The sequence below is a fragment of the Saccopteryx bilineata genome, chromosome 4 (genome assembly GCF_036850765.1).
Source record: "Saccopteryx bilineata isolate mSacBil1 chromosome 4, mSacBil1_pri_phased_curated, whole genome shotgun sequence".
In the NCBI taxonomy this organism is placed as follows: Eukaryota; Metazoa; Chordata; class Mammalia; order Chiroptera; family Emballonuridae; genus Saccopteryx; species Saccopteryx bilineata.
The window spans coordinates 146772579-146788002 of record NC_089493.1 but is presented as its reverse complement, the minus strand read 5'-3'; the positions used below and the strand labels follow the sequence as shown (position 1 = coordinate 146788002).

Genomic DNA, 15424 nt, shown 5'->3' with positions numbered 1-15424 from the left:
CTAACAGGCAGTCATCAGAAAATACTGTAATACACAAGTAGAAAACCAAAAATGCTGTTTTTTGTGGGTTTTTTTTTTAATTGCAAGAAGTAATGTGGATTTGAAGAGTGGTAAGAGAATTTAAAATGGCTTATAAAAGAAACATATGAATTCAAGGTGAGACATGAAGATTTAAAGATAATGCTGGATAAAATATATTTAATAATGTGACCACCATTACTTATAAAACAGAAACAAAACATGCACATGTGGTATTCACACACATAAAAAGATTTGAATAAAAATATTAAAAATAATCCTGAAATTCTGAGCTATGATGTTTGACTTCATATTTTTCCTTTTTTTTTTCTCCCAAGTTTTACTCATATAATGAGGAAGAAAACTATTTTTAAATGCTCTGTGTATAAATTAACTCAGGATAAATTTTAAAATAAATATATTTGCCAGCTTGGTTCTATATATCATACCTAACACTGTACCAGGCTTTTTTTTACACAACACAGAAAATAAAAAATAAGAATTATTTTTCTTACAGGCCTTCATGTTATTCCTTTCAACATAAATTTCTCATTCTGGCTGCTTTCTCACATTCCCCAAAACAAGGTTTCTCAACAGCAGCAGTGTTGACATTTTGAGATGGATAATTCTTTGTTGTAGGGGCTATCCTATGCATTATAGATACTTAGCAGCAACTGTTTTCTTCTCACTGGATGCAAGTGGCAGTACCCCACTTGTGATAACCAAAATGTCTGCAGACACAACTGTCTTCTAGGGGGAAAAGTGCCTCCAGTAGGCAATCCCTGATCTAAATCTACCTTCATACTAATCCACCTCTAGGTTTTCACATATATCTTCACTCCAATTTCCTACGACTATCAAAACCCTCATTCTAGAAAGTCAAATACTTATTGGTCACAAACCTCTTTTCACCATATCTCCCTCACTCTAAGCAGATATTCGACTGTTCTTTAACGTCCTTTCAGATCTCTACTCAAATGTTATTTCAAAAAGAAGCCACAGTTATGTTCACTCTTTGAAATAGCACTAATAGCACTGTTACTCTCTAACACTTTAACTTGTTTTTATTTTCTTCATAGCGTCTATTATTCAATATTTTTTTTGTTTTTCTATTTGTTGTCTCCTTTATTTTTTATTTACTTATTTTTTTTACAGAGACAGAGCGAGAGTCAGAGAGAGGGATAGATAGGGACAGACAGACAGGAACGCAGAGAGATGAGAAACATTAATCATCAGTTTTTTGTTGTGGCACTTTAGTTGTTCATTGATTGCTTTCTCATATGTGCCTTGACCAGGGGGCTACAGCAGACTGAGTGACCCCTTGCTCAAGCCAGCAACCTTGGGTCCAAGCTGGCGAGCTTTGGTCAAACTAGATGAGCCCACACTCAAGCTGGTGACCTCGGGGTCTTGAACCTGGGTCCTCCACATCCCAGTCCGATGCTCTATCCACTGCACCACCGCCTGGTCAGGCTCTTTCTTTAGAATAGTAGGACCAAGGGGACTTACTTTGTCTGTTTTGTTTACTCAGTGACTTCAGGATCTAAACCAGTATTTAGAACATGGTAGGTACTCAATCAATACTTGTTAGTTGACTCAATGAATGACACCACCCCTTCTAACTCCCCTGAACTTAATGGCAGAAAGGACTGCCTCTTCCCACTCCTTAGTGAAATTTCTTACTCACTTAACTGCCACTCTCTATTTCTCCTCACTTGGAACCAACTCTATGAATTAGAATGATTCTGTCCAATTCATTACCACTTTATCACATGAATGATGTCCACCTTTCTGAGTTATTTCACTTCACTAAGAAAGATTCAAAAGATCTTCTAAGATTTTTCACTCAATCAATTCTATCTTCATTTGCCAACTAAATACTTCTATATGGATGTGTGACACCTTACATTTGACATATCCAAAACAGAATTCTTTCTCAATACCAGTCATCTCCTCCCGTATCCCTGCAATTCTGTCCCAGTCATCCCATGGTTTATACTTAAGAGTGATCTCAGCCTATTTTATATTATATCCATTCCTGCTTCTGTTTAAAAAGTTTTTACGTATTATTCCTTTCTCCTGCTTCCCACTTGCCACCATCCAAGACTGGTATTTTACTGTCCTCTACCTAGATCATTAAACAGCTTCCTTATCTCATCACTCACTCCTCCCTTCATATTAAAGGACATGGCTATCATAGAGGACTACAGACAAGAAGATAAGGGTAGTACTTGAGCATACAGAAGAGTAATGGGCACAGTAGGTAGAATGAAGGCACAGAGGTAAATTAAATCTGAGAACAATACACAGGGTATGTACTATGAATCTAAGAGGAGAGATGAGAGGGAATTGGAACCCAGCCTAGAAAATCTGGGGGGAAGGTTCATAAAACCAGGCCAAAGATTCTAACCAACAAGTGGAAAGAAACTAGACAAACTAAGACAGAATAAGCAGCACGGCTGGACTGCCAGTAGTAAGAATGGAGCTTGACGGCAAAAATGATCTTTCTGAACTAAGAATGCGTTTAATAGTTCTGGCATAGCACCAGAACTGGCATCTGCAGGGGAAGGTACAGGGAGTCGGAAGTTACTGAAAGAGGCTCCTTTTATAACCATCGCTTTACCAATGATGAGCTGACATACAGGCAAGATAAATATAGAAAAGCGAACATTATAAAACATTGCCAAGATTTTAAAAGAATCTTGGTTGATAAGCTATCCTACACTACCAAAAAACAAACTAAAATATAACTACTAGGTCAAATTAAAATAAAAGAAAATTCAAGTATGTTAAAGAAACTTTGAAATTGATCAAGTAAGAAAAAATATTTCATGTTTTCTTTTAAAAATTTGATTTTATAATAATATAATTACACTGAATTAGTTAAAATAACTGCTAAGGCTGAATTGGAGCTACAGTTTTTAAAAATCACAATTCTAGTCTTACCTTGTTCCTCCACCATCAATTGTGAGAATTCGGATTCCTCTTCCTTTCACTGGATCCACATAGCCAATTAAAGCCAAAATTTCTCTAACTGAAGCCTGAAGAGTTTCATCCTTCATTTGTCTCATTCGTAATAAAAAAGGGAGAATTTTCTCCTATTAGAAAAAAGATTTTTTGCTGCTTTTGTCAAATCAAGAGTGAAAATGTATGATTATTTTTAAGCAACAGGTGTAAACCATCACATGAAACCAAGCTGCCATGGTTTATCACTCTCTCAGTAACCTTAAATGAGGCAATAGTGTCTGACATATTAATGTCAATTAATATCTAGAATATATTTGTCCTAATATTTTGGTAAAAAAATTAACCTCTATCCAAATATTTCCTTTTAATGGTGCAATGCTTAGCAATTAGAGAAAATGTAATTTGCTTAACATAAATTTACAAACTATTAATGTTACAACAAAAGGTTAACACTATACATTTTATACAATATTTTGTCCAAAGTTAAGATGAACCTCCTTCACAGTAATTATTGGAAATTAAATTTGCTATTAAAACAAAAAAGAAGCATCTTGTGTATAATGTACATGAGATACAAGGGCAGCTCAGAGTGAAATATGAACAGAAGTGAATAAATTAAATCAAAAGGCAAAGGCTGACCATTACAATTAAAAACTAGTTTAAACAAACCTGGGACTTTAAGATTTTAAGCATTCAACTTCATATTGTTGATCAGAGGCAAGAGCTTAAATTCTAAGGTTCTCTGTTGAGTTTACCAAAGACTAGAAGTCTAGGTTCTGTGCACAGAGCATCACATCTGGTCAGTAAGTAGCCCAGACTTAAGGTTTAAGGGAATAATTGAGAAACAGCTACAATTGTACTGTATGACCTCCAGTAAATCAAGTAACATCCTAATGTATCACTCATTTTGTTTCTTTTTTTAAAATAAATCAAATGTATAATACTATTCTAAATTTTTTCAATTTTTTTTTTGTTTTGTTTGCCCTGGTTTATTGTTGAGCTCCAAAGCCCCACTAGAGGAACCTGAGCAATGGTGGAACATGAAAATATTAATTTCCACTCTGGTTAGGACAGAATAGTCTCTGTAAGAACTAGAAAGTCTTGATTTTTTTTAAGTCTTTTTTTTTTTTAAGCAAGAGACAGACAGGGACAGACAGAGACTGTTGCACTTTAAGTTGCTGTGGCACCTTAGTTGTTCACTGATTGCTTTCTCATATGTGCCTTGACCACAGGGCTCCAGCTGAGCCAGTGACCCCTTGCTCAAACCAGCAACCTTGGGCTCAAGCCAGCAATCTTTGGGCTCAAGACAGTGACCATGGGGTCATGTCTATGATCCCATGCTCAAGCCGGTGACCTTGCATTCAAATGGTGACCTCGGGGTTTTGAACCTGGGTCCGCCATGTCCCAGGTCAATGCTCTATCCACTGTGCTGCTGCTTGGTCAGGCTAGAAAGGCTTGATTTCTTTTCTTTTTCTTTTGTGACAGAGACAGAGAGAGGGGCAGATAGTGACAGACAGAAAGGGAGAGAGATGAGAAGTATCAATTCTTCCTTGCAGCACCTTAGTTGTTCATTGATTGCTTTCTCATATGTGCTTTGACCGGGGAGCTACAGCAGACCAAGTGATCCATTGCTCAAACCAGCGACCTTGGGCTCAAGCTGGTGAGTCCGTGCTCAAGCCAGCAACCTCGAGGTTTTGAACCTGGGTCCTCTGCGTCCCAGTCTGAAGCTCTATCCACTGTGCCACTGCCTGGTCAGGCAAGACTTGATTTTTTAAAATGTGCCATCTGTTTTAAAGCATAGGAGTGCTGCTAAAGCAAAACAAGGCAGGAGAGGCTAAGATTCTGGAAAGAGGACAACAGTTGGGAAGTTTATAAACTACAGCTTTTATTCCCTTGAAGCATTTGCAGAGTTGGAGAAGAAACTAAATATTGAAAAACTGGGTTTGGTTCAGACAGAGGAACATAAATGGAAGACAGGGAAACCAGTCAATCATTCAAAATGGGTTTGGAGCCACAATCATTCAGTCTCAGCGGTTTGGAGCCATAAAAATTAACCTGAAGGGCCTCAATCACAGGCTGGTTTACCTCAAGATATTTGGTGGATTCTTTAACTATGTGCTGTGAGAAGTTAAAGCTGAAAAACTTTGGAAATGAAAGTAATTTTTTGTGCTCTTGAGATTTTATGGCTCAAGAGGGTAGTGGTAGTGGTGGTAGAGGACACACCTGGCTCTCAACTGCAAGTCCTAAAAAAATATGCCCTAAAAACAGGCAACTAGAGGTCTCACCAAATCATAAACCAGCCTTCACCCAGTTCTGATCCATACTGAATTAAGGTCATCAATACCCCCACTCTATGTTTCAAGCAGAGAACAAATAAACTCTATATTTGGAAAACAAAATTATTAGGTATAATTTAGATCCTAAACAATTTTAACTCATAATGTTCAGCATCCAGAAAAATTATACGTTGTGTGAAACCAGTACCAAATGCTCAAAGACGAACAGGTGACACTGATATGACAAGCACCAGTAAAATATATTAAAATAACAAAAATAAAATTACCATCCCCAAACTTCATATACCTAGGAATTATTTTTTTTTTAATCTAATGGAAGATGTGTAAGATACTGACACTGAAAAATTTTAAACATTGATTGCTCTGGTCTAAGTATTTGTGTCCTCTCAAAATTCCCATGTTGAAACCCCTGAAAATAATAGTATTAGGAGGTAAAGCCTTTGGAAGATGCTCAGGTCATGAGAACAGAGCTCCCACGAATAGAATTAGAGACCCCTTGCCCCTTCTAACATGTGAGGACACAGTGAGAAGGCACCAGCTTTGAACCAGGAACAGGATCCTCAACAGAAGGTGATCATGCTGGCACCTTGATCTTGAACTTCTGGCTTCTAGAATTCTGGAAATGCATTTCTGTTGTTTATAAGTTACCTATTTGGTATTTTGCTATAGCAGTCCAAATGTATAATACTAACACATTTTCACACAGTGAAAATAAGGACACTTCAAATAAGTGGAAGAATATACCATATTCAAGGCCTAGAAGGTTCAATATTAAAAAGATTCAGTTCACCTCAAATTACTCTATAGTTACTGAAATCCTACTATGAATCCCGCCCTCCCCCATTGATTTGAGAGAGAGGGGAAGGGAGAGAGAAGAACTGACTCGTCGTTCCACTTAGTTGGGCACTTATTGGTTGTTTTTCCTATGTGCCTTGATCAGGGATTGAACCCATGACCTCAGTGTGCTGGGATGACAATCCATCCACTGAGCAACCTGACCAGAGCTCTTCTTCTTCTTCATTTTTTTTTTTTTTTTTTTTTTTACAGAGACAGAGGGTCAGAGAGATGGATAGATAAGAACAGACAGGCAGAAACAAAGAGAGATGAGAAGCATCAATCATCAGTTTTTTGTTGTGACAGCTTAGTTGTTCATTAATTGCTTTTTCATATGTGCCTTGACTGTGGGCCTTCAGCAGAATGAGTGACCCCTTGCTCAAGCCAGCGACCTTGGGTCCAAGCTGTGAGCTTTGCTCAAACCAGATGAGCCCACCCTCAAACTGGTGACCTCGAGGTCTTGAACCTGGATCCTTTGAATCCCAGTTCAACGCTCTATCTACTGTGCCACTGCCCCCTCAGTGGGCTGCTTCTTCATTTTTAAAAAAAGTTTATATATAAATTGATTCTAAAATTTATATGAAAATACAATGTACCTAGGCCAATATTAAGAAGAAGAACAAAGTTGAAAGATTTGTACTATCAGACAGCAAATTTATTACAAAGTTACAATAATTTTTGCAGTATAGTATTGGAGCAAGGATAAGTATACCAATGGTACAGAATATGGTATCCAGACACAAACTCATATATAATCACCTGATTTATGACAAAAGTCCTTTCAATTATGTGCTTAGTCAACTGTATATGTGTATTAAAAATAAAAAATCATGACTCCTACCTCATATAATATAACCTAATTTATTCTAGATGAATAGTAGATATGTGTGAAAGGTCACACAACAGAGTTTTAGAATAAAACAGAGGAAAATATTTGGAGTGTCTTAAACACGACACAAATATTAACCATAAAGAAAAATATTTATAAATTGGACAATATTAAAATTAAAAATATCTATATGTCAAAGACCATTAGAAAGAATAAAAAGGTAAGCCAGAGTGGAAAAATATATTTATAATATATATGTATATTGTATATGCATATAATATAGAGAGAGATTTTCCTAATTAGTAAGAAAAAGCCGGTCAACCCAGTAGAAAATTACACAAGAACTAGAGTATGAACTTCACAAAGTATACAAACAGCCAATAAACACTGCAGAAAGTGCTGCACTTTACTGTTACCAGAGAAATACAAACAAAAGCTACAATATCACTAAACACCCAACGGAATTGCTAAAATAAAAAAAAACAACAATATAAAGTGTTGGAGGAAGTAGAACAACCAGAAGGCTCATAAATTCTAGTTAAAGTATAAATTGGTATGAGCACTTTGCAAAACCACTTGGCAGTTATCTAATGAAAAGGAAAATGGGCATACTCTGTGACCAGGAATACTACTCTTGGGTATATACCCCAAAGAAGTGAAGTCATGTTTTCCAAAAGATACATTCCAGAAGACTATTCCTAAATATTCCTAAACTGGAAACTATCCAAATGTCCATCAACAGTAAAATAAATAAATATACTGTTTTATATTTATACCACAGAATAGACTACAATAAATGAAAGTTCTATAGCAACACTCACAATATAGAATGCTCTAGCAAATACATATGTTGAGTGGAAAAAAAAAGAAACAGAAAAAAGCACATGCTGTACCATTCCATTGATGTAATATGTAGAAAAAGGCACAACTAATCTACACTGCTAAAAATCAGAAAAATTGGTCAATCTTTTTGGAGATAGTGATTATAAGGGGGTATAAAGGAGTTTTTGGAATACTGGTAACATTTTTTTTTCTTACACTGGGTGGTGGTTTAATACATGTGTTCAATTTTTGAAAATTCATGGAGCTGTGTACTTACGTTTTTTTCTACATATATTTTTATAATAACTTTTTAAAAAGATACATAAATAAGCTCGAGGGAGTCCCTACTAGTCAAAGTTGAGACAAATTCAGCATTTTAAAAAAGAGAGGGGAAGAAAAATGATTACAGAAACTGAATTTATTAAAAACTGTGAGTTCGCAATGATAGCAAAGAAGAAAATGCCAAAAATTCCTGTCATCATTGAAGCAGCTTTTAAAGCAACTCTTTACTTTGAAAATTGGTAACTAGAAAGAAATCAATCATTCCTCTTGCTCTTTCTGGAAAACTGGTCTTTGAAAATAACCAAATAGTTTTAGTTGGTGAAGGAAAACTCTACTTTTACAGAATATAAATTAAAATGCAGAGGAATGACACAACTGGAAATTTATTCTGCAATCCTAATGAAATGACTAGTTCTGAAACCAATTAGGTAAACGGTTGTCAGAATAATGGTTCTAGCCAATGAATGTCCAATGAAAAGAACAGACTGTCATCTCCCGAATCCAGTGGTCAACCTTAGCATTACTAATGGCTATTCAACCCATTATATGTCCTAATAGGATGCAATTTCAAGCACATGGCGTCATCTACGACTACTACTAATAAGAAAATATTTAACTCAATCAAGCCTTCACAGTTAAATTCCTGCATCCAAGAAATTAAAAAAGGAAATAGGAATACAGTAAATGACACCAATGAGGAGGAAGCCAGGTAAATCCATAAAGCTGAGCCATTCTACAAGACAACAGCTTGGTCTCTCCAATTATCATTCCTGATGGTGTAGATAAGAAAGGACTTTGGTATATTTTAAGTGATTTAGGGATAACAAGATAAAATGCATGGTCTGAACTAGAACCTCATTTAGACCCAATCAGTTATATAAAGAACATTATCAAACTGGGTGTAGAATGAAATGAAAATTTCCTGATACAGAAAGGTGTACAATACAAACTGAAAAAAACGGTTATAAAACAGTGCACAAGCCCTGGCTGGTTAGCTCAGTCAGTTAAGAGCGTCGTCCCAAAATGACAAGGTGGCAGGTTTGATCCCCGGTCAGGGCACACACGGGAACCAACCAATGAATATACGACTGATTGGAACAAATGAGTGCTTCCCTTCCTGTTCCCCCCTCTCTCCTTTCCTCTCTTTGTCTCTCTAGAAATCAATAAATAAATTAAAAAAAAAAAATTAAGCCTTGGCTAGATAGCTTGGTTAGTTGGAGCATTGTCCTAGAGTCAATCCCAGATCATGGAGGTTGCCAGTTTGATCCCTCGGTCAGGGAACATACAAGAGCAGCTCAATATTGTGTGTGTGTGTGTGTGTGTGTGTGTGTGTGTGTGTGTGTCAGAGAGAGGGAGAGATAGGTACAAATAGGCAGGAAGGGAGAGAGATGAGAAGCATCAATTCTTCATTGTGGCTCCTTAGTTGTTCACTGATTGCTTTCTCATATGTGCCTTGATGGGGGGGGGGGGGGGCTATAGCAGAGTAAGTGACGCCTTGCTCAAGCCAGTGACCTTTGGGCTTAAGCCAGCCACCATGGGGTCATGTGTATGATCTCACGCTCAAGCCAGTGACCCCGCACTCAAGCTGGTGAGCCCATTCTCAAGCTGGATGAGCCCACACTCAAGCCGGTGACCTTGGGGTTTCGAACCTGGGTCCTCTGCATCTCATTACGACACTGTATTCACTGCGCCACTGCCTGGTCAGGAAGGAGTAGCTCGATTATCCTGTCTCTCTCCCTGCCTCTCTCTCAAAAAACAAAACAAAAATAAAACAAATACAACAAAACAAAACAAAAACAGTGCATATACAATGGCTTTATTTTGGTGTGTGTGTGTGTGTGTGTGTGTGTGTAGAACAATTTCTTTTTCATTTTTATTTAGAAATTAAATAAAGGCCCTGGCTAGTTGGCTCAGCAGTTGAGTGTCCGCCTGGCCTGTGATGTACTGGGTTCAGGCACATATGAGAAGTAACTACCTGCTTCTCTTCCCCTTCCTCTCCCCCTTCTCTCCCTGTTCCCCTCTCGCTGCCAGTGGCTTGACTGGTTTGAGCAGCAGCCCCCAGTAAAATAAATAAATAGTGATACATTCACACCATTAAATACTACATAACGGCAACAAGAATGAATGATATAAACTACCCACAACAATATGAATGACTTCTACCAATGTGCTGAATGAAAGAAGCCAATCACAATATTTCATAGAATATACAAGATCAAGTAAAAATAACCTGTGACTAATTTGGGGGAAAACTGTGATTTGGGGCACAAGTAAAATCTATTTTTCAATCAGGTGCTGGCTATATGGATGTATAATTTGTGAAAATTTAATGAACTTTATACTCACAATTTAATGCAGTAAAATGTTTTTAAAGAATTTTTTAAAATACAGCATTCTATTTTAGGTCTGTTCTCAGCGTATCACTGAAATACATATTTATATTTAGAAAATTTACCTTTTAGGTAAGAGATGACATCTATATGAAAGATAATCCCAAATTTAGCTATTATAAGATATGTATTATATACTATAAAACTACAGAAGGGTAAATTATTCCAAGACTTAATTTTTCAGAAAGAAATTGTCAATAAATTAAATAAACATGAACTACATTAACTTTAATTTTCTGAATGGAAAGTTGAAAATAAGCACTACAGATCTCTAATAAAATGTCAACATCATGTATTCATTATATTTTGAAATTGTTCATTAAATATTATAGTACAAAGACTCCTAGTAGCACATACGTACAGAAACTCAACCACATCATTCATATTTTATAGTATTTCTATGAAAATAGTCTATTTAAATGATTGTGAATTATCTTGACTATTTTATATTTGAAAAAACTAAGGCAAAGAAAAGCTAATCTACTAATATTTATCTTCCATTTTAAAATGTTTAAAGTATAGATATCAGTATCTATAGTACAATTTATATCACAGAATAAAAGGGAGAATTTAGTAGAATGTATATCATAGAATAAATGGGGCAATTATTGACTGTTGCACATCACATGTATGATAAAAACCACAAAAATATTTAAATAAAAAAATGAAAGGGAAAGAAAAGGGAAGAAATTAAAAAGTTGGAAGTAATGTAGTAGAAAATTTAATAAAAAACAAGAAAGGTACTGCTTTCTCTAGTTTAGGTTTATTAGTATTTTTATTCCAAGATAAAACCAGATTAAATAAAATTAAAATTACCTTGACAGCCACACCTTTTCCTTCAGGAAATTCTAGAAGATGAAAAGTCAGTTCTTCAACCCTATTAATGCAGAGTTTTGGGTCTGTTGTTCTTCTTAATGCCTGAACTAATGCCCGGGTTCTGTTATCAATACTCACTCTTGCAATAATCTACAAAGACATATTAAAATATGTATAATTACAATATGAAACTGCTCTAGTAACACTAAGAGATAAAGTTTCTAAGGTCTCACTAAGAAATAAAATATAAATTTCACAAAACTTAAAACCACCACGAATAACAACTTGCCTTTTCTCGCTGAAGAGATAAACGCTTTTTCTCCTCTGCATTTTTGTCTTTGCTGACCTGTTCAGCTTTGGTGGCTTCTTCTTGTTCTTCTGGCTGACTCTTTGACTCATACTTTAATTTGGGGACAAGTCCACCAATATAACCACCTACTAAAGCTTGTACACCTTCAGTGGGACGAGAAAGAAAGTTAGCAATACTCTGTTTAGTAGAAACTGGAAGGACCTCAGGTGTTCCACTAGGACTTCCAGACCTGTCCACAGTACAGGAAAAAGATTCTGAGCCTAGCTTCTCATCAGTCAGAATGCCAGAATCTGGAGCACTGGGTTTCTCTTCTTCGACCTTTTCATCTTCAAGTTTTGATTTGTTCTGGAAATGTTTGTTTTCTCTTTTTTGAGACATTTTCCCCTCACGTTTGAAGTAAGAGTTAATATGACTGGATAAAAAGTAGAAAGACTCTCCAAATTTTGTTGTTATAATATTTGTGTAACGAAAAAGGCTTTGTTTACCAATATCTTCGTCTTTATCTATGTGACTTTGCTTTTCTGAAACAGAACTCTTTTCTGCTGATTTGTCAGTATAGTTTTTCAAAGACTTGATGGTTTGTTTAATGGTTTTCTGTCTTAACCAGCCATCATCTGATACTTTTCTTAATATTTTAGAACTTAGTTTAAATTGAGCTAAACGTGAGATCATTTCATTCTGATATCCAATAACAGCCTTTGAAACAGAGTTCAAAGTACTTTTGATACGGGACATACGAATGCTCACTTTTGTAAGTCCCTTGGGAGCAGAGGTGCTAAGTTTCAAAATTCCAATATGTAAACCATTGTTGCTTGGAGAGTAACAGTGCTTACTGCAAGAATAGGCTTCACTTTTGGTCCATTTACATCTTACTTTGCTTGCATAAAAACCTCTTTGCAGACTGATGTGGCTTATCCTCCAGTAATATTTAGGTGAGCACAAGAAATGCAGCTGCTTGCTTTTCTGCTTCCCACAAAGACTTCGTGCATTACTAAGGAGGTAAATATATATATCTACAGTCAAATTAATAGACATAACTTAAAAATCACTTATTTTCTATATGTTATGACTTTTACTTCATTTCTGAATGCTTCATTTAAGATATGCCATAATTCATGGTCTTACCTGAAATGGCAAGAAAAAAAAATTAGGATTCAAGATAAAACTGAAATTGAGTATAAGAAAAATATATTACTACATGACCTAAACTCAACAACTTGGGTCAATAAAAGATAGAGTTATATATTTCTGTTGTGGTTGATATAGATTTCACTTTTAAACTAATAAATAATTCACCTTTCATTATAGAAGTCAATGAAAAAAGAAAGTGAGTAGCAGGCCATTTCACAACACTAATTTAGAGAAGCTACCCAATAGATAAGTTTTTCGACAACACTTAATTGAATATATAATTTAGATACTGTGCTTTTTCTTCCTTATTGTTCAAGTTTTGACAAGTTTATATGATACCAGACTTTATGTTCTTTGAAGACAAGAGTTACTTCATTCATTGCAAATCATTTATACAGTATTTCATTTACACTACATGTTGCTAGATGCTGAGATCACAAACAGAATACTAAGGAACTTTTAGTTTAGAGCTAAAGATAGTTCTGTAAAGAAGATTTCACCACCTAGTAGTAAGTACTAATTAAATTAAAGAAGTTAGGGCCCTGGCCAGTTGGCTCAGTGGTAGAGCATCAACCCGGCGTGTGGAAGTCCTGGGTTCGATTCCCAGCCAGGGCACACAGGAGAAGTGCCCGTCTGCTTTTCCACCCTTCCCCACCCTTTTCTCTCTATCTCTCTCTTCCCCTCCCACAGCAAGGCTCCACTGGAGCAAAGTTGGCCGGGCACTGAGGATGGTTCCATGGCCTCCACCTCAGGCTCTAGAATAGCTCCAGTTGCAACAGAGCAACGCCCCAGATGGGCAGAGCATCACCCCCTGGTGGGCATGCTGGGTGGATCCCGGTCAGGTGCATGCGGGCATCTGTCTCTCTGCCTCCCTGCTTCACACTTCAGAAAAATACAAAAAAATGAATAAATAAATAAAGAATTAAGTCAGAATTGAAGAAGCAAAGTGCAACTTCTAACAGTCAAGGGGTTCATAAGCACTATGTAAAAAGAACACATATAAATAAGAAAGGAAAGAACCTAATAAAAAATGAAAAAAAGAAAACAAACTGGCCAGTCACAGAAGAATAAATAAAAACAGTAAAATCATGAAAATATCCTTTGCATTGAAGAAAAATGCCAATTAAAACAGGTATTTTCTTTCAATTGGTAAAAATGTAAATAATTAATAATGGGCTGGAGAAATGGAACACAGAGGGCTATTTAATATAATAAAATATTAAATGCTATTTATCAAATTTTAAAGGCACATATTCTAAGCTGGTTAGAGTGTCATCCCCATACGGAAAGGTTGCAGGTTTGATTCTTGGTCAGGGTGCATACAGGGAACAGATCGATGCTTCTGTCTTTCTCTCTTCCTCTCTTTAAAAATCAATAAATAAATTAAAAAAACTAAAAGCACACATTCTTTTTTATCAGAATTCTTCTATTAAGAACTGCTTGCATAAGAGTATAAAGGTATAGCCTGACCAGTCGGTGGCGCAGTGGATAGTGTCACACTGGGACGTGGAGGATCCAGGTTTGAAACCCCGAGGTTGCCAGCTTGAGCACAGGCTCATCTGGTTTGAGCAAGGCTCACTAGCTTGAGCCCAAGGTTGCTGGCTTGAGCAAAGGGTCACTCAGTCTGCTGTGGCCACCCCCTCATGGTACAATGAGAAAGCAATCAATGAACAATTAAGGTGCTGCAATGAAGAATTGATGCTTCTTCTCATCGCTTGCCCTTTCTGTCTGTCCCTCTCTGCCTCTGTCACACACACACACACACACACACACAAATGAGTATAAAGGTATACACAAAATATCCTTGCTACACTGCTTGAAATAACAAAACATTGAAAAACAACTCTCAATGTCTTCTGGCAAAAGATGGCACAATAAATTATGGTGCATACATGCACTGGAATGAGTTACCATGCTGGTTAAAGAGAACCAGGTGATCTGGGTATACTGACATATCCTTCTTACAGAGTAGAGTGAAAAAGGTAAGCTGCAATACCATATGTCCTATATGAAGATACAGATGTAGATATATAGATATTATGAATAAGAGAAAACAAAAACCTATATATCTAGTTTAAATCTGTGAACACAAATACACAGATTTTAAAAAGATAAGCACCAGTTTATTTATTCTTGGGAACCAAAAGAGAATTAGGACTTTATCTCTTATTTTTGTAATGTCTGAATATTTTACAACAAGCAGGTTTTACTTTTGTAATCAGAAAAATTAAATAGTTTAAAGCACTGTAACAGACGGTGCCTTGTGAATGGAAGACACAAAGTGAGAGTAAATGTCCAGGAAAGGCTGAGAAAAAGATGCTAAAAACTAGGCAAAGTTAAAAATAAATTCATCACACGGTAAAGATAAGAGGGGTACAAGAGAATTCTAATTAATGGGAAAAAATACACACACAAAAGCATTTAAAAAAGCATACACAATATGAGCAAAAACTGCAAGTAGTCTAGTTTGATCCCGGGACCTACAGAGAATAATGAGGGAAAGGCAGAAGATGATACTGCAAAGGCAGTTTGGACCAGATAATGAAGGCTCTTATATTGCCACAGAGATTAAAAATCAAACTGTCAATAAAGTATTTTCAGCAAAGGAATCATATTAAAAGATGATGCCAGCAGATCTCTGACAGAATGGAGTAATGGGACAAGACTGAGAAAAACAGAAACCAAGGTCTTACTGTGACTGTTCAGAAGATGGTAGGTAGTCTGAACTAAA

The 15424-nt window shown here is 36.2% G+C and overlaps 1 protein-coding gene across 4 annotated transcripts in view; it reads right to left on the bottom strand.

Moving 5' to 3' along the window:
- PNPLA8 (patatin like phospholipase domain containing 8) overlaps positions 1-15424 on the bottom strand; it is a 61874-nt gene that overhangs the window by 39325 nt on the left and 7125 nt on the right. For 3 of the 4 annotated variants that reach the window (XM_066272162.1, XM_066272158.1, XM_066272159.1), the window contains exons 2-4: positions 11542-12687; positions 11253-11402; positions 2962-3113 (exon numbers count right to left, since the gene is read on the bottom strand). In XM_066272162.1, coding sequence (XP_066128259.1) covers positions 2962-3113; positions 11253-11402; positions 11542-12597 — 1358 coding nt within the window. In that variant the 5' untranslated portion in view covers positions 12598-12687. The remainder of the gene's footprint in view (positions 1-2961; positions 3114-11252; positions 11403-11541; positions 12688-15424) is intronic. The other variant, XM_066272161.1, reaches the window with a different exon arrangement.